The sequence below is a fragment of the Vanacampus margaritifer genome, chromosome 13 (genome assembly GCF_051991255.1).
Source record: "Vanacampus margaritifer isolate UIUO_Vmar chromosome 13, RoL_Vmar_1.0, whole genome shotgun sequence".
NCBI classification, from domain to species: Eukaryota; Metazoa; Chordata; class Actinopteri; order Syngnathiformes; family Syngnathidae; genus Vanacampus; species Vanacampus margaritifer.
Window position 1 is genome coordinate 20,063,511 of NC_135444.1, and position 18,621 is coordinate 20,082,131.

At 40.6% G+C, this 18,621-nt stretch overlaps 2 protein-coding genes across 11 annotated transcripts in view; both read right to left on the bottom strand.

Moving 5' to 3' along the window:
• Positions 1-510: 510 nt before the first annotated feature.
• On the bottom strand, positions 511-13,522 carry kdm4aa (lysine (K)-specific demethylase 4A, genome duplicate a). Of its 2 annotated transcripts, none has more exons than XM_077583926.1 (22): positions 13,405-13,522; positions 11,939-12,103; positions 11,702-11,877; positions 11,406-11,520; positions 11,146-11,339; positions 10,413-10,462; positions 10,244-10,347; positions 9,990-10,127; positions 8,965-9,170; positions 8,769-8,902; positions 7,648-8,033; positions 7,384-7,477; positions 7,126-7,310; positions 5,894-6,098; positions 5,744-5,820; positions 4,516-4,571; positions 4,321-4,429; positions 3,849-4,037; positions 2,829-2,999; positions 2,639-2,758; positions 2,237-2,329; positions 511-1,927 (listed from the first exon to the last, which is right to left on the bottom strand). In XM_077583926.1, the coding sequence occupies exons 2-22, from the start codon at positions 12,074-12,076 to the stop codon at positions 1,787-1,789; spliced, it is 3,081 nt and encodes a 1,026-aa protein (XP_077440052.1). In that variant the 5' UTR covers positions 12,077-12,103; positions 13,405-13,522; the 3' UTR covers positions 511-1,786. The 2 variants fall into 2 exon arrangements, with proteins under 2 accessions (XP_077440052.1, XP_077440051.1); XM_077583925.1 differs by having other exon boundaries at positions 7,384-7,480.
• Positions 13,523-13,919: 397 nt separating this feature from the next.
• Positions 13,920-18,621, bottom strand: part of ptprfa (protein tyrosine phosphatase receptor type Fa) — a 43,743-nt gene continuing 39,041 nt past the window's right edge. For all 9 annotated transcript variants that reach the window (XM_077583903.1, XM_077583912.1, XM_077583911.1 and 6 more), the window contains 8 exons: positions 17,832-17,986; positions 17,329-17,614; positions 16,680-16,858; positions 16,470-16,596; positions 16,157-16,282; positions 15,917-16,071; positions 14,994-15,129; positions 13,920-14,756 (listed from right to left, as the gene is read on the bottom strand). In XM_077583903.1, the coding sequence (XP_077440029.1) occupies positions 14,688-14,756; positions 14,994-15,129; positions 15,917-16,071; positions 16,157-16,282; positions 16,470-16,596; positions 16,680-16,858; positions 17,329-17,614; positions 17,832-17,986 (1,233 nt within the window). In that variant the 3' untranslated portion in view covers positions 13,920-14,687. The remainder of the gene's footprint in view (positions 14,757-14,993; positions 15,130-15,916; positions 16,072-16,156; positions 16,283-16,469; positions 16,597-16,679; positions 16,859-17,328; positions 17,615-17,831; positions 17,987-18,621) is intronic.

Sequence of the window (18,621 nt, forward strand, 5' to 3'; positions counted from 1 at the left end):
CACTTCTGAATTGGCTCATTATACACCTAAACATATGATCACCTGGCTTGCAGAGTCAACTTATTTGCATTTTTTTTGGGGGGCGGGGGGGGAACTCATTTTTCATGAGAAAAACGTATAATAAATATTCCTACTTGTACAAGAATGTTTTTTTTCTTTCTTTCCCCAAATCAGTTTTATCGGCTGTCATTTACACGTACGACAAAGCTGGCAGTTTCTTTTAAATGGTGTTCTGGCTACCTTTTTTTTCCCTTGAGTCCTCAAATATTGGCCTTTGCTCAAAATATACTCTAAGACTTAGAGAAGTTAATATTACTACATTTATATTTCTTAAAGGGCATTTTGATAAACACCTTACCACTAATAGATGCCTAGTGCTTTTCCGCAGTTCAGTACAGTCACCATTTGAGAAAATCCTCTTTTCAATACAAAAAAAAGAAAGATCTGATCCGAAATCTACTAATTTTTTGCATATATATATAAATATATATATATTCTTCTTTACTGAAACAACTTTTACAAAATCCTTTAATATCTGGAAGTGTATTTTGACATTTACACACAAAACGCAAACATCTTTTACAAAAGACGGACACTTCTTTAAAAAAAAAAAAAAAAAAAAACTAAAAACATTTTATGAATATATTCTCTCAGCCCAAAATACACAAGCTGCCCTGCTAAAAATTAAAAGCGCTTTAGACTTAAATTACAAAGTTGAAGGGAAGACGTTAAAAAGTGTAATCTATTTAAAAATGTTTCTCTCTCTCTCTGGGGTAGAAAAAATAGTGACATCTTCAGAAAAACAAACGCCCATTCGGTGGAATGACACGTCAAGTTATGTTAGCGTAGCTTAGCATATTTATTATGTTGCCTCGCTCCCAGTGGAGCACTGAATGGCATGTTTTCTCTATGTATATGTGTGTGTATATTATATGTATATGTACATAAATATGTACATATATGTATAACATTGCATAAAACTATTGTATATAATTTTCTGGTTTTAATGTAGCAGTGACAAGCTAGGCAGGCGGCAAAGCTAACATGCTAATGAACAAAACATGACTGTTTTATGTTTTTGTGTGTATAAAAGGCATTGAAAAGCACCAAGTTGAGGTTAAAAAAAGGAAGAAAAAAATATGAAAAGTACAAATGTGTGTGTTTGTGTGAATGCAGTCAGATGTGAACTGGTGTATACAGACCCCCGGACATGACATTGGGAGGAGGAAAAAATAAATTAAATCGTGGCCACAATATAGACAAAACGTGTGCACAAAATGTTCATTTGCGGCCACATCTAACTCATGAGTCAAGGCGGCACTGTATGATTGCCAGACCATCAGGTAAGCAAATGGAGTGCACCTTTTTCAATAGAGAATCACCGTAATGCAGTTTCTCGCAAAGGTGTGCTCCATTTGTTCACCCAGACATCCAAGCCGGTCAAGGGAATGGTATCAAACCCACAATTGAGCATTTTGTGCGCATGTGATATGAATAAAATGATTTGTTCCCAAGTCATGTGTGGGGCGCCTGCACGTTGATGATGTCATAGGCGTTGAATGGCGTGAAGTGAAGACGTATTCCTGCACTTAAACGTGAGGTCAATGAAATGAAACACTTTGCCGCCATTTTTCTTAGGTGTTGTTGCTTTCTTTTGGGGCGAATGAAAAATACTGCCCTTACCTCCGTTTGGGAAGAATAGAAAAAGTCATGAAAAAAAAAAAAGAGTCCCGAGTGGTCCTGGCGGTGAGGGCGGTCGGCAGTCACCCCCCCTCTACCTGGTGGGCTACTCCATGATGGCTCTGTAGATGACGGGTTCGATGTAATCGCCGCGGTAACGGGAGTTGATGACCCGCTGCCTCTTGGACTCCCGGATGATCTCCTTCCCCTCGAAGATGCCGTCGAAGCGCATGTCCGACGCTTTGGACTGCGCACAAAGATGAAAGGTCATATTACAAAATGGGCGAACCTCCACCCGGTCGCAATTTACAATTTGAAAATTCAGTCAACTTATCATCTGACAATATACATGATTAATCATGCCTATATTTACAGTTATAAATTGAGCCATTGCTTTCTGTAGGCGTAAAAAGCAGGACTGAAAAGGATTTGACATTCTAGATCATCTTCAGCAAAAACTAGGCTGAACTTGAAATAGGCCTACTTCCTGTTTTCGCTCTTCTTTCAAATAAGAATGTTAAACAAAACAGCGTGCCGCCATCTTGTAGACACTCACCAGCCTGGACTTGACCCTCTTGGGCAGCTCCTCATCCAGCGAGTAGACGTCGTCTCGCTTGGCCGTCAGCTGCGAGCCGTCCTCAAACTCCACCTGCACGCACCCGCACACGCCGGCTTCAGGACCTTATTTCAAATCGACAGTGCTGAATATGCACAATTTGATGATGATTCAGTTCCTGGTTTGGGCAGCAACATTGGCAAAAGCGATGATAAACGCTTTCCAAAGAAAAATCGGAGAAAATAACACAAAGATAATTCGTTTGCAAAATGCCAAACTGTGATTTGATTGCAGCCTTAAAACTTTCCATTCCTCTCCTGTGAAATGTGCAAAACGGAGTTGGCCCTACTGTGGTTGTCAGCGGCTCGTTGGTCGAAGCTGTAAAGGCGTATTGTTTCCTACCAGGTACATCTGGACCACGCGGCACGCCACAAACTTGGCGCCATACACCAGGCCGTCCGTCCAGCGCACCTGCACCACTTCACCCTGGGGGGGCGGGCCCAGCTGGGCGCAGTCTCGGCCCTGCCGGGTCAGACGGGACGAGTGTGTTTTGACGCTTTTGCAGCAAAATGCATGAAAAAGGAGAACCCACCACAATGTCCTCAGGGAAGAGGTTGTCGCTGAAAGAGCCGTCGTCAAAGTTGACCTGGTAGAAGGTTTCCTTGGACAGTTGCACCACGTCGCATTGGTAGTAGCGGCCGTTCTTGTGCTTGCAGATCACTTTCTGGCCCACCGTCAGCTCCTGCATGGCCGCCTTGTTGCGCTGACACAAACACAAACACTTTTTTTTTTCTTCTGAAAAACATGACTACTATCAAGAATACACAGAACAAAACTAAAACTAAAAAAAAATACAACAAATTTTGAAAGTAGACATCTTTTACTTGAAAATATTAAACTTTTATACTAATACTTTATTTTTTAATATTCCCTTCTTTTATCTAGGAAAAATATGAAAATTAAAAAAAATATACCCTGTTTCTAGAAACTACACAAAGCTTTTATCTTGAAAAATACTATACTTAAACTACAAAAATTCAACTTTATTTTCATAATATGACTACTTTATTATCAGCAGAAATTATTTTCTTAAAAAAGAAATTTCCCAAAAAAATCAATTTTACATTCCACATATACTGATTTTTAATGTGGACAATTTTGATTATTCCTACGAATATACATTTTAATTGAGAAAAATCAACTTTATTGAAAAAAATACAACTTCTTAAAAATGGCTTTATTTGTATATGACTATCTAGAAAAGATAAAAATGTCAAAATAAAAACATTTCTTGAAAATATACGCCTCGACCCCCAAGAATGAACAGCTTTTTTTCTTCTAGGAAAAATATTCTATTTTTATAGTACAACTTTGTTTGTGAACATTTATACAAAAAACTGTTTTTAATCTTAAGTTTTTTTTGTTTTTGTTTTTTTAAACCATCTTATACACACATAATGACTTAACTTGGGAAAATAAAGTCACACTTTTTTTCCCCACCTAATGAATGCACAACTTTTCTAAAAATAAATAAATTAATAATACTACTTTATTCTCATATTATGACATCCATGGCAGACTTAAGTCAAAAAGACGCTGCGTGAGAGTTTACCTGGATGTGCGCAGGTCCTTTGTGCCGACAGCAGGTGACGTGCACGACAAAGGGCCAGTCGTCGGGCTGCATGAGAACGCCGGCGGCCTGCGCGCACGTCGGGTGGTAGGCGGTGGGGCAGCGCCCGTGCGAGCACTGCACGCAGCAGCCCGACGCTTTCTTCATGCGCTTCTTGCAGTAGTAACACTTCTGCAAACAGTATACACCACTAGTTTGCACCCAAATACTCCTCATTTGGGTCATTTTTTGTTGCTGTGTTGGGAGATAAATTCTGCGTGGCCAATTGAAGCTTGTTTTTAACTAATTTTGGAAACAGGTGAATTTTTTTTTTAACCACCTTCGATTGTGTTACATTCCAGATCATCCCCATTCAAGACAACTGCGATATAGAAATGCCCTACTGAAATATTCTCTAGGCACATTTTTATATAATTGATGGCACTTAAGTTTCTATATGATGTATTCTTTATACCAGTTTGAATCTCTGCAGAGGGATGCCGCTCAGATCCACGGGACTTCTCTCCGTGATGTTGACGAAGCGAGCTTCCAGCACGGCCACCGCGCACAGGACGTGCACCCACCTGTCACAGCGAGCCCAACGTGTTAAGTGCACGCGGGGCAATGCGACAACTTTTCAACAACCGACAACAGCACAAAACAAACCTACTTGTTGTTGTTGGCCTTTTGCAGCGCGCCGCCCCGCAGACAGCACAAGCAGCAGTTCTGAAAGACACACACACAAAAATTAAATGCATCCATCTAGATCTATGCACAGATTTTGTGTGTCGGTTACATATTTTTATGCTGGTGATAAACAACAATTACAAATTTAAAAAAATCAACAAGCTTTTTGTTTGTCAGAGGTGTGCACACTTTTTGGGCTTTTCTCAGGGGAAAAAACATGACTTTATTGTCGCCGTTAAGGATTTTTTTTTTAATTAAAAAATAAGATATGTCAGTCTTTTAGAATCAAAATCTTTAAAAAACAAAACAAAAAACAACAACTTTATTCTTAAAAGATTTTTTTTTTAATAATTAAAAACTAGACGTTTGAAAATTTTTTTTTTATTCTTTATTCTTTATTCTTTATTCTCACAACTGTATGACTACTTAAAAAAATATTTCAAAATGAGAGTTCTTGGGGGGGGGGAATAGTAGGGCTTTTTATACTATTCTTGGAAAATGACAACTTTTTCCTGAAAGTATAAAACTTAATCTTGAAAAAAAAAGGCACACTAATCTTGAAAAATAACAATTTCTATATAAAAAAAAATCCATCTAAAAACATTACTTTATACTATTTTACTTTTCTCATAAAAATGTGCCAGTTTAATATTCAAAATGTACAATTTTAGCTTGCAATTTTTATCCTTTTATTTATTTTTTTTAAAATACCTTTTTCTTCATGAACGTAAAAAAAAAGAAAAGTTAATAATAATAATAATAATAAATTTTAATAAAAACTTTTCATCTGTTTTTTGTTTTTTTATTATCATTAAGGCCCGGAGTGCATGAACGCTCTTCTCCTTTTCAAGCCAGGAGAGCGGATACATCATTTTGTTTTGTTTTGACCAATTCTTGGTCTCATAGCCGATGAAGCAAAAAATATACACGAGAGGGTGACGAGGGCCTCGTAGCATGTCCTAGAGTTTTATTCGAGGAGCATTTATGGCTGAGGCAGATTCGTGGGAGACGCGACTGAAGCCGCAATTTGACGGCTTTGTAACAGAATGGACGACGAATAACGCCAAATGTGTAAGCTCTGAAATGTTTTTGGAATTATGTTTCTATCTGCTTCTGAGATATCAATTATTTATAATACTACAATTGTATTATATGACATGAATTATTATTTATTAACAAAATTATTTTACTGCAGCGGCAGACGTCCTAACCTCTGTCATGGCGTTGGCTTTGCAGCGGGCACACTTCCACTCCTTGCTGACGCTGGCAGGATCGACGCCATAACAACCTGGTTGGGACAACATGGCAAGAGGTGAGCGCGCGGCTGTCGGAAGGTTCGGCACGGTGGTGGCGCGACTGACTTGTGTGGACGCGGACGCTGCAGTGCGAGCAGCTGACCAGGAGGCTCGTCCCGTCCTCCTCCAGGCGAGGCGTCGCCGGGGTCTCCTCGCACTCAGAGTCTTCCTCGGTGGTGGTGGCGAAACACGTCTCCGGGATCAGCGGCTTGGTGCGCATGTGCCCACCCCGCAGCATGACGGGCGCGTTGGTGCCGCTCGCACCCTCTGTCTGGAAATGGGAGGAATGTTAGAGCTTTTTGCCGTGACTGTTTTTTTTTAAATAAAAATAAAAAAACATACACACAACTTGTTTGAAATACAATTATAGCCTTGTAAAATTCCAACATTGTTTCCGGTAATCTTAAGATATATTTTTTTTAAGGAAAATAAAAATCATAAAACTTGTTTATTCATCTAAAAAAGGTTTGTTTTTTATTTGAAAATATTTTTAATCTAAAAATAAACAAATCTGATCTTTTTTAATACATAGTAAGAAAATGTGTCTTATGATGTAATTTTTGTATCTGAAAAAATGTTTTTCTGATTTTATTTTATCTTGTAAAAATATTGGTCTTTGAAATTGCACTTTTGTCCCTCATAATGTTACAGTACGACTTTTTCTTGACTTCTTGATTTTTTTTTCTTGAAAGAAATACTACTTTATTCTCCAAATATTTAAACTTTTACCCTTCCCCCCAAAAAACAAACAAACACTAAATTGTTATTTTTTTTCCCTCACAAAAATATGTCGAATGAAAATAACGTGGCTATTTTTATAAAATTGGTATTTTAATTTTGGATTAGCTTGTTTCTTGAAGAAAAATCTGACATTTTACTTTTTCCTCTTAGAAAAAAAACATTTTATTTTAAAAGCACTACTTTTTATCTTGCAAATTCTGACGATCAAAAATAATCCCATTTTTAGCTTGAATTATTAATTTTTGTCTTGCTTTATGTTTGGAATATATTTTAATCTACAAAAAAATGTGTGTGAAAAAAACTTCATTTTTATTCTGTAAAAACTTGAAAATCTGAAAACCTATTTAAAAATGTGACTCTCATCCCTCATGTTACGCCTTGGAAAAAGACTATTCTCCTGATATTGCAACATTTTATTTCAAAATAAAGCATCAATACTACTAAATTTAAATATATATATATATGTGTGTGTATCAAAGTGAATGTGTCCCCCCCTCTCCATAAAAAACAGCTAGGAGGAGGTTGCGGTTGAGGTGGACGTTGAGGCTGCGTCATACCTGCTGGTATGCGACGAAGAGCGAGCATACGGAGCAGTAGGGCGGCTTGGAACCTGCCCTCTGGTTGTACTCGCGCTCCTTCTTTATGTTGGGGGGTCGATTCTGCCACAGGTGGGTCAGAGGCTTGGCCCATCCTTCCCCCTCCAGACCGCCCTCCCCCACAGGAGACGCCTCCTCTGGAGCTTCTAACACACACATGAGCACATCTGAGGACTCGAACCCGTGCACAAAACGTTTGCAGTCCTTAGGAGGGCGCACCTTCATCGCTGTGGCCGTCCTTGATGAGCGGGTGGTGCCCTGGCAGCTGACCCAGATCATTTCGCTCCGCCTCACCTGGCGCTTCTTCTGGCCCCTGCTGGTCACAAGCGGTAGTGTCATTTGACAGCCTTTTTTGCCAACTATTTTATACTTGGTGCTGAGTTCATCTCATTCTGTGTCGGAAGAAGTCTGGCTTTGCCGGGGCGTGCGAAAAGGGATTTTTACAATACAGTAGAGTGTATTGGTCACATTGTCAAGACTCACTTTGCTGACGTCTTTGTTGCCCTCGCTGCCGTCTTCTTCGTCTTTGGGCACGGCGTCTTCCTCGGCGTAGTCTCCTTTGGCGTAACTGTGCACGTGCAGGACATCGGCGGGGCTCAGCGTCCTCTGGAAAGCTTTGCGTGGAGACACGCTGCCCGGCTCGGGATCCTCGCCGCCACCGTTCGGCTCAGGGTTCTCGCCGCCCGCCTCCACAGAGCATGGCGCCACCACCTGGCCTTCTGCAGGCTCTGGCATGTGGTTTGTGGTCGGGTTAGCCTCGTTATCCTCCTCTTTTCTTGATGGACTTTCTTGTCTGTCAGGCTTTGCTTCGTTTTCCTCTCCTTTGACTTCTTTCTTTTGAGGCTTGGACTCCAATTTGACAGTTTGGTCTGGGGAATAAAGTAACATCCCTAATCAAATACCTGTTTTTGTTTTGCTTTTTATCAACAATTTTCCAACGAAATTACTTATGTTTTGTAAATGTGAAAAATTATTAGATTGATAAAAGCAATCTTATTTTTTTTATCTAAAAATAAATGATTTAAGTTTAATTTCATAATTGTTTGTAACATACAAAACAAATATTTTCTGAAAGTATGTATAAAAAATGTAATCAAATAACTTTTTGATGTAAAAAAAAATGGTTTTAAGTTAATTTTATCGAATTGGAAAATTATTATTTATTTTATTTTATTTTAAACTCATTTTTAATTGGGTCAAAACCTTTTTCATACATTACAAACAAGATGTTCCATTCGCAATGGCAACTCATATTTATCCACAAATTAAAATACCAATGTATAAGCTACATTAAACCCACAACATTAAAAAAAACGATTTCTTTTCTTTTTTTTCCATCAAAAAACAAGAGACACACAAAAATAACAAAGAATCTGACCAACAGTCTTGACCAAAGCCTATCTAGCCAAGAGAAATACAATTCGTCACAACACAAAAAACAAAAGTCACAAATATAACCAACAAACCCAGAAAAAAACAACCCCCCAAAAAATTAAATGAGCAAAATTTAAATTTATTTAATCTATTTTGTATATCTGAAAAAAAAAAACAAAAAAAAAGAACATTTTAAGTAGATTTTTTTTCAATATTCATTCAAGCATTACCGTGCGTGTCTGGCTCGACTCGGACGGAAGACTCCATCTTGGCCCTCTTTGGCTCCGCCTCCTCTTGGGCCAACTCGCCTTTGATGTCGTCACCAGCGTCGAGCGGTCGCTTGGCGGCTGTCTGAGCTTTAGGGCTGAGGCGCGGAGACGTCCGTCAAGACGTCGCCGGACGCCACCCGTCCACGTACGAGCTTACCTGGCGGCCGGGCGGTCGTGCTCGCCCGCGTCATCCTCATCGGGGGGCGTGCTTTCCTTGAGGAAGATGGCGGCCTCTGGCGTGGGCTTGGCGTGGTCAATGGGAGCGTTGTCCTTGCCAGCTTTCCAAAGCTTGTAACGCTCTGGCTGGAACTTGCGCACAAACACGTCCATTGAGATCTTCACCATGTCCTGACGGCACGAACACTGACAAGTGGCAGGGGCGGTCAGACAGGAAGTCAGAAATGTGACGGGAAGACCAGTACAACACTTGAATCACGAGTCAATCGACTGCATTCATATAATATATCCACTAATCATTTGTTTGATTAGTGAGTGTATTGTATCAACGCAATATCAAATAAATCAGTGTTAGCGCAATTTTCTCAACATTCCACAATTTTTGAAAATTATCAAATTAAATGATGTGAAATTATTCTATTTGAAAAATAAACTAATTGTTCTTATTTACTTTTTACGTTGAACAAAATAAATAGCATTTTCAAATTAAAAAAAATATTTTATTTTTGTTTTGTTAATTTGTGTAACTATTTTTTAAACATTTATTTAAAAATTATTAAAATGAAAAATCATTAAATTGAAATTTGATTACTTTTTAGATCTTAGTTAAAATTATTATTATTTTTTTTTACATTTCTCATTTTTAATTTAAAAAGGCAGGTAAATAAATTTTAAAAAATCTTTAAATTTTAAGTTAATTGAAATTTGATGAATATTCAAACTTACTTTTATTATTACATTTATTTATTTGAATATAATATGTTCTAAGTTCAAAGGACATTTTAAATTGTATTTTATTTCAACATTTTCTAATGTAAAAAAGTCATTAAAATCTTAGTTAAATAAAAAACAATTCCCATATTAAAAAAACAAAAACAAGTATTGCTTTATTTGAAATCAAGTAAAAAATATTTTTAAAAAAACACACTTTTTTTAATTACTCATGTTTGCCAATAAAATAAAAATGTAATAATTTTTTCAAATTTTGTGTGAAAGCTGGCATACCAGAGTGGCTTGCTTGCCATAGTCAATCCAGCGCTGCGTGGCAAAGTTGGTGGACTCGGCGCAGTTGAAGCCGTGGTTGAATCCGGCGTGATAGCTGAACGGGAAGGTGACAATAAACTGCCCCGCTTCCTGCGTCACCTGCACGATTCACGCCGAGTGTTACCAAACTAGTTGAGCAACGGAACATACCGGAGGGAATCCCATCGTTTTGGTTTCATGTTGCATGTCGACTGTAAAGTGAAAGCAAGCGTCACCTTTTCAAAGGGAATTCCGTACTTCTTTAAGATGGACGGCGAGATCAAGGTCATCTTGTGGCGCAAAAAGGCCTCGCAGCTTTGAGCGTTGCCGGGAAAGAAACCTAAACGCAAACACGTCACGGTAACACCTTCCTCTTCAACAAAAAGACGAAGAGAAAATACGTACCCTTGGCAAGACGCTCCAATCTCCTCCCATGTTCCGGCGGGACGGCGTACCTGGAACCAAAGATGTCTAATATATAGCTCATTATTAAACATGGTTTAAATTTGACAGTAACTTTGCCGTCTGTAGCCGTTGCATTTTGCTTTGCTGTCGACTGAAAATGTCATCACAGTGGCAAGCTGAGCCCTTCGGCACAGTGATGTTATTTTCAGTCAGCAATGAACAAAATGGCCGCCCCCACATGGATAAAATGGCTGGACTTTTCTGCTTGATTGCACAAACACAATATTAATTTACATATTACTGTAAAAAAATAATAATTGTTACTCGAATTCTCCTTTCTGGATACGTGGGAAAGGGACTAAGGGTAGATATCTCTATACCAAAGTGGAAGTTTTTTTTCTGTATTTTGGGGAATGAGATGGTGAGACTACTCATAATAGTCATCCATCCATCCATTTTTTTAACCGCTCAGACATGTCTACCAAAATTTCATGTAGCCAAGTCAAACCTGCCCTGGGGGATACATTTCCAAAATAAATCTTTAGTTCATCATGGAAGGACATATGGAAATTGCCTACATAACCCTAAAATGCTTTTCAGGTATGTTTTTTTTTAACATTTTTTTTTAACTAAGTCTGCTCATGTCTATCAAACTGCATGTTCCTAAGTCGAACTGGTGCCAGGGGCTGAATTTTCCAAAAAAAAAAAAATACAGGGGAGCGAGTGAGCATACCAGGACTTGGGCTCTCCAAAGTGCAAGTAGTTGATGCTGTATAGGTCCATGTCCTCTGTGTGCCAGGCAAAGGCGGCCTTCCACATGCCGAAGTAAAGATAAGGCGTGTTGACTCCTTTAATCTTCACGCCGCTCTCGTTCTCCACCGTGTCCAAGATGGTGTTGAGGCTGCCGATGTTCCACTCGCTCACGTCCTGCCAACCCAAAAATTGCTCAGCAAGTCCGTGACCCGGTCCGCGGTCCGATCCCTGGCTACTCACCGGGTCGTAGAGACTCCCGCTGACGTCGGCTCCGTAGAGCGGCGGATTGAACGTCAGATTCTTCCAGAACTTGCGCTCCAGCTCGTCAAAGTCCACATAACGCGGATGACAGAACCTGGAAAATGGAAAACCTTACACCATCATGTATATCCAAGTGCAATGTTGTTTTGTACTGCAATTGTTTCCAATCACTTCTGTATTAATACATTAAGTATCTATTTTATACACGTCTGTATAAATAGTACATATTACCAGCTACTCCACTCTCTACTCTAGTATGTGAAAGTTTAACCTACTTGTCCATGTTGGAGGTCTTGCGGAACTCTTGCACGGTCATGGGTTTCTTCTGGATGTTGTACTGCGTGAAGAGGCCCGACTGGCCCGTCACCACCTGCTGGATGGGAGCGGGAATGACCAGCTCGTCCATGTCGTCGTACGTCTTCCGTGGCCTCCAGCCTTTGGGAGGGATCACCTGCATCGGGAAACATGTCAGTAGGACCTTCGCCAGGCGGAGGCTTTGTTGCTCAGCGTACCTTGGCCATCCCGGCTCGGTGCGCTCCCTGAGACTCCATATAGGCCACGTAGCGGCAGAAGTCTCGGAAGTCCTCCGCAGATGGCGTGAACGTCATGATCCTGCAGGCCGCACTCTGGGGGGCCGAGTCGCCACTCATCGTGGGACGTCTTCTTTCTGCTGGAAGCTGGAAAATACACCATTTGTGAGTTTTTCCAAACACAAGGCTGTCGATTGGCTGACGACTTTTTAATGTATTTTTTTGCTTTGATGTGCTAGCAAAAGTTGCAGCAAAAAAAATTGTTTTCTTTACCATATATCTAATGATGTCATTACTATCAGTTTTTTTTTTTAGGCTTTGTAAAGCGCTTTGGGCACCATAGATGTAGTTAAAGCGTTATGTATGTGCACTCCAATCTACCACTTATTTATTTTTATTTATTAGTACAATATGCAGAGTAGAACTTTTCATATTAAAGACACATTACAATTTTTTTTTGTTTTGTTTTGTTTTTTTGGGGGGGATGCTGGAAGGGATTAATGGTATTTCCATTCATTACAATGAGGAATGACGATTTAAGATGAGTGTTTTGCATTACAAGCGTAGACTGGGAGAAATTTAAACTTGCATCTTTGACGTTATAGAGGGCTATTAGCGTTGTAAATAAGGCAGAGACATGTAAATATTATATCCGCCAATATTTTTTATTTTTATTTTTTTACACATTTCAACATGAATGAAGAATTAAGACAAGTACAACTGAAAGAGTTTATGATTATGCTATAAAAACAGCAATGGCATTTGTCAAATGAGAGGCTGTTCAAAAACGTAGTTCAGTGTGCCGTTCGTAACCTCAAAGCGTCAGTTCCGTCGTAAACCAATCATTTTTTAAATCTTATTTTTTAAAACAGAAAGTGGTTACTGTTATGGACAGAAGTGCCTAGAAGGCTAATTAGAATGCTGAAATATGATGAAGTGAGTAAACGTAAACTTGGTGTCGCTAAAAAGCCACTACAGTATATTGCAACCAAACCGTCCAATCGCAAACCAGCCCGCCTACTTGAGCGAACCAGTTATACTCATGCCGGCCTCCGATTGGCTGAAGGGCGTGTCTGTCACCCACTGTGGCCCAGTGACAGCAAAGCTCCTCAGCAAAATATTTTGCTAGCTAAACATGCTAACGGATGAGGACAGCGCGCTTCGCGTTGTGGGAATAAAAATCAACTCGGAAGTCAAAAGACACCTAGACTACTTGAAGCAATACAAAGTGTGGGATAACAACTCGTCCGCGTACGAAAAGTGGAAATTTTACAGGGGAAGAAGAGTAGCAGTGTGAGCGCACTGAAAACTGACAGCTGCCCTCGCTTAGCAAGTTAGCACAACTAGCAAACAGCTTGTTGCTTGCCTTCTCTCTACGCTGCAAAACTTGCTTTTGCTCAGACTTTTCCGTGCGAAAAGCTCACGCGAAAGCGTCCTAAATTACTTACGTGCAAAGCAACGCGGACGTGTCGCTCGGCCTCGGAAGCCGCGAGTTAGCGGTGTAGAAAGAGAGACGTGAAGTCCGGGTAGAAAAGACGGTCCTCCATTACGGCGGTGACGCATGCCCAGTGTGGGTTTGTTTACATGGATCAAGAGGGAGGGGCTTACTGGTCTGACAACCAATCAGAAGGCTCCCGTTTTGTTTTGTTTTCTAATACACAAATAATGCAGTTAATTAAGAGTTTTACGTGCACCAAAATAATCTAATTAGTACTTTAAAGCAAACTAAATTATATATAAAAATAATCATCTTTTCTTGACATGTGCATGCATGCACGTTAAATTTGACCTCTGCATGTGAGTCCCAACACAGGTATGTGCAGGCTATGACTACGATCATAAGTAATAATGATATACAGCACAGTACTGTACGTATAGCGTCCTATACAATGGTCAGTGCATTTAGCACTGACAAATAAAAATAGAAGTAAATACAAATGAAATGGAATGAGGAGCCTGAACATCAAGGTTTTCAAGTCCTTTTATTTGCACCATTTTTTATTTAAAAATAGAGAGGAGATCACATATGCGAGACAACATAAAATATGTAGAGATTTATTGAACTTAATGCATCTTTGCCTCATCCACAGATGACTGAAGCACTTCCATTTGTCCACCCACCCCCCAAAAATCTCTAAGCCACACAAACTATATGTTCTCATCTTTGGAGTGACACATATCCTCTGTTTTATTATTATATCTTTGCAAAATCCCAATATCTCAGGGCATGCTCCTTGTCGACTCAGCCACGGCTCACGTGCAAGTAAACAGGAAGTGCAACCAGACCCGCAGTGGCTCAACATCCTGTTGAACATTTTCGGAGCCATAAAGTTTGATCCGTTTGTTTGAAGTGCTCCATGGTCAAAAAGTTAGGAACCCCCCCACCTGTCCCCCCCAAAATAAAAGTAACATTAGAGTATCATCATGTCTGTGGTAGAAAAACAAAGTAGCAGCAGGTGAGTATTAATAATAATAACAATAATCATGATCATAATATGTGGGAGCGTGTTGAAAAAGACATGTCCTCAGCAGTGCTTATAGAAAGTGAAAAGATTAAGACGTGATAGAAAATCATTTGTACAGGATCAACGAAGGGGCAACGGGTGTTCAGGGGCCCGGGAGGGTTCGCCGAGAGTCGGGAGTCAGTCCCCCATCCATCCCCGATTGGCAGTCACCTGATCGTGCTTGGAGCGAAGTCAGCATGGCTGACAGAAGGGTGCTTATCAATGTGCTATGTTGCATAGTGGTCAAAGCTTCCCAGGTACTCCAGGGCGGCCCGGTAGCAAAGCTGGTACTGGTCCTGAAGACATCAAACATAATCAATAGGTCAAAAGGCTTCAAGTTGTTTACTGCCAGTCTAAGTTGAAGTTTACTCATAGCTACGCATTTTACTGCATCTTACTGAGCCAACAGAATTAGCTTTTCCTGCTCACTACAACATTTTTTTGTGGACTTTTTAGTCGACTGTTGTCCACTACAGTATATAGCAGCTTCTTTTTAGTGATTGGGGAGTAGGGTACGAGTACACAAAGGTTACCTCGGTCTGCACCATGGCGGGCCGCTGAGTCCTGAGGGTCTTGACCGTGTGGAAGATGTCGACGGCGCCCTCGTACCTCATCCTCTCCAGGACGATGCTCAGCGTGACAAACACGCCGCTGCGCCCCACGCCGGCGCTGGTGGTCGGGGACACAGTATTAGGGCAACCAATCACAGGCCAGCTACTAACTGACTGACTGATTGACTGACAAGCTAACAAAATGTTTGGGTGACTAACTTACCAACTGTATAACCAGACTAGACTACTAAGTAAGTAAGTAAGTCATTTTTATTTATACTTTTCACAGACAAAAAGTGCTTGACTGATTAAAAAAACAATCAAATAAAAAATACAAGAAAAACTAAATAAAGGTCCCAAAAATATTTATTATTATTATTATTTAAATGATTTACTATGTAAGCAATTAAAATGACTAAGTGACTGACTTAATAACTGACTACCTATATAGTCAGTTATTAAGTCAGTCACACTCTAAATAGCTAGCTAACGGACTAATTAGCTGACTAACTGACTAACTATACTCAACTCAACTTTATTTATGTAGCACTTGAAAACAACCATACTAACTAACTAACTAACTAACTAACTAACTAACTAACTAACTAACTAATTGAAATTATTGAATAACGAGCAAGCTGACTAATTAATTCACTGACTAGCAGACAAAATGACTAACTAGCTGACCAATTAACTGCTTGCCTGACTCACTAACAAACTAAATGACTAATAGACAAAATGACTGACAAAACAAAATTACGAACTAGCTAACTGACTGACTAGTAGACAAAATGGCTAACAGACTGATTGACTGATTAACAAACTATCTAAAATGACTGACCAACTGACTAACTATCTAACCAAGTGTCCCTTAATGTCGCGATGGATGTCCACGGAGCGCTCACCTGCAGTGCACAGTGATGGGTCCGTCTTGGCCGAACTGTTCCTTGGTTTTGTGGACTTGTCCGATGAAGTCGATGAAGCCTTCTCCGTTTTTAGGAACTCCCTGCTCGGGCCAGTCGCTGAACTGAAACTGCCTGATAGTCCTTGACTGGCCATCCTGTCAAACAAACAAAAGGGTCAATTCCCACTTACGGCTACGGTGCGGCTAGTGCAATGATGGCAGACGATTGGTCGCCACCTACCCTGGCGTCAGTCACTTTGAACTCCCTTAAGATGTACTGCGGCATGTTGTACTCCGCCATGGGGTCCACTACAAAGTACTGGTAACGGGCTGAGCGCTCAGCGGGCCAGTACTGATGGCACTTTTCCTGTAGAGTAGGCATGGGCTGATATTAGATTCTGACACTATGATAACTGTGAGCAAAAATATTGTGGCATCACCGTATTAAAATGACAGCTCTAAAATGACTTTTAAAAAAATGGGTAAAAAGAACCATTGAACCCAATCTAGTTTACGTTGCACTACATTTCAAATGTCCTCCATTCGTGTTTTACCCGTCCCATCTCGCGCAGTTTGGTGAGCATGACAACAATGGTGGAGTTGTGTTCCCACAGCATCCTCCAGAAGTCCTCCGTGGTTTCCGCCAAAGGGCCCTGGGAGGCGATGTAGGCTCTCTGCAGCCTGGTGACGCAAACGCAAAGCCGGCCAGTTACAGCCGAGGGCCACCAGGGGGCACTGTGGACACGCAGGACGAGAGGACTGGCCTGTATCCGTCGATGAAGCTGGCGTTGATGTAGTCGGAGCCTTCCACGCCTCTGATGGGCTGCAGACACACGCGGCTCGACTCGAAAGGCATGATGTTCACCAGGCGGTTCTTGAACTTGTTGCACGGCAGGTTGGCGCTGATGAAACGCGAGGTATGTGCTTTGGAGTTGGCCAACTTCTGCATACACACACAGACATACACGTGCAAACATTTGGTGGCTTAGCTGGGTATGTGAAAATAATTAAATTAAAGAAAATACATTTATTGATATAAACATATTACGCAGACGAATATTATTTAGGGTCCACATTTTGGAACATTTTGCTTGTTTATGATTTACTTAGCACGCATTAACATTTCATATAATACATATATGAATAATATATTGTCGCTGCTATGTGAAAAAGAATAATGTCCATTTTTATCTTAAAAAAAATGTTTTGGGGATTAAACTGAATGCAGACATAACAAAAAGTTTTTTTTTTTAAATGGACATAAGTGTTCACATAGGAGCGACGATATGGTATGAAATATCATATTTAACATCGGAAAACTGATTAGCCGATTCATTAGATACACCTCCCGAAAATCTTTAAAATGAATCACAGTGCTGGTAAAATTTCGTCCAAATATCAACCAATACTGACCTTAAACTCCAGCTCCATGGCGGTGACGGTCTCCCCAGGCGGCACGTGGCTGAGCTTGTGTATGTGCGCGTAGAGGTTTCGGGCGGCCACCTCGGTGTTCCCGCACACGGCGGCCTCCAGCAGGGCCTCGTGGATGAAGACGTATTGGTCTTCAGTCTGGACCATGTAGTTCCTTTGGGCCCTCATGCAGGTGACATGTCCGTACACGTCCACCGAGTGCTCGTGCTTCATGCGCTCCAGCATGGCGTCGATCACCATGAAGCAGCCCGTGCGGCCGACCCCCGCGCTGGAACCGTGTCAACACGTGCTATCAGGCTAAGCTAGCATGCCAAATGATGACATCACACAATGACGTAGTGTTTTGATGCTTGCGTTGTGGTCTGATTGACTCCCGTCCACGAGATTATTAAGTCAAGAACCAGGAAAAAACTACACAACGCCGCGATGCCAGCATTTGATGCTATTAAACAATATTACGCAATTGTGCTTTCTTGCGCGTTTACCTGCAGTGGACCACCATGGGTCCGGCGTCAGGGGGATTACAGGCTTTGACCCTGCGCAGGAAGGCCAGCGTGGGGGTGGGATATTCAGGCACGCCGTGGTCGGGCCAGGCCATGAACTGGAACTGCCGCACCTCCCTCCTCTCGCTCGAACCGTTCTGAAGCAAACATGATACAGACATCAAATATGATGTACATGCGACGCTAGCGGTACCATATCGTCATTAAACGTGACGTCCCTTTCAACCCGTTCATGTTCATCATCCACTTTTTTTTATGTAAAACTCTCTCCCCTCCCTTAAAAGTACTCGTCCTTGCATACAACAATATAGCATTTAATGTGATGTAAAATGAGATGTATAGAAATGTGGTGTCTGGACACTAAGTATGATGTAAAATAGGTACATTACAGGTGCATGAAGGTTAATGTGGTACACAAGGGTGTACAGTATACAATAAATCTGATGTAAATTAATAATGTAAATAAAATACCTTAATGTAATATTGGTATATTCGGGGTGTATAGAAATTATATATGTTGTAAAATTGCTACATTGGAGGTGTATAAACACTAAATATGATGTAAATATGGTGCATAAAATATGTATGACAATGTGGTACATAAAGGTGTATACATTAACTCATTCAATCCCAGCCATTTTCACTGAAGCAATCCCCTTTGCTCCTGGCTGTTTGACTGGATTTTGACTGATTTTGCAAGGCCCACAGAATATTGTGTTCTATTGCTATCAAAACATGGAACATGGAAAAGAAAGATTAGAGACTCTTCTTT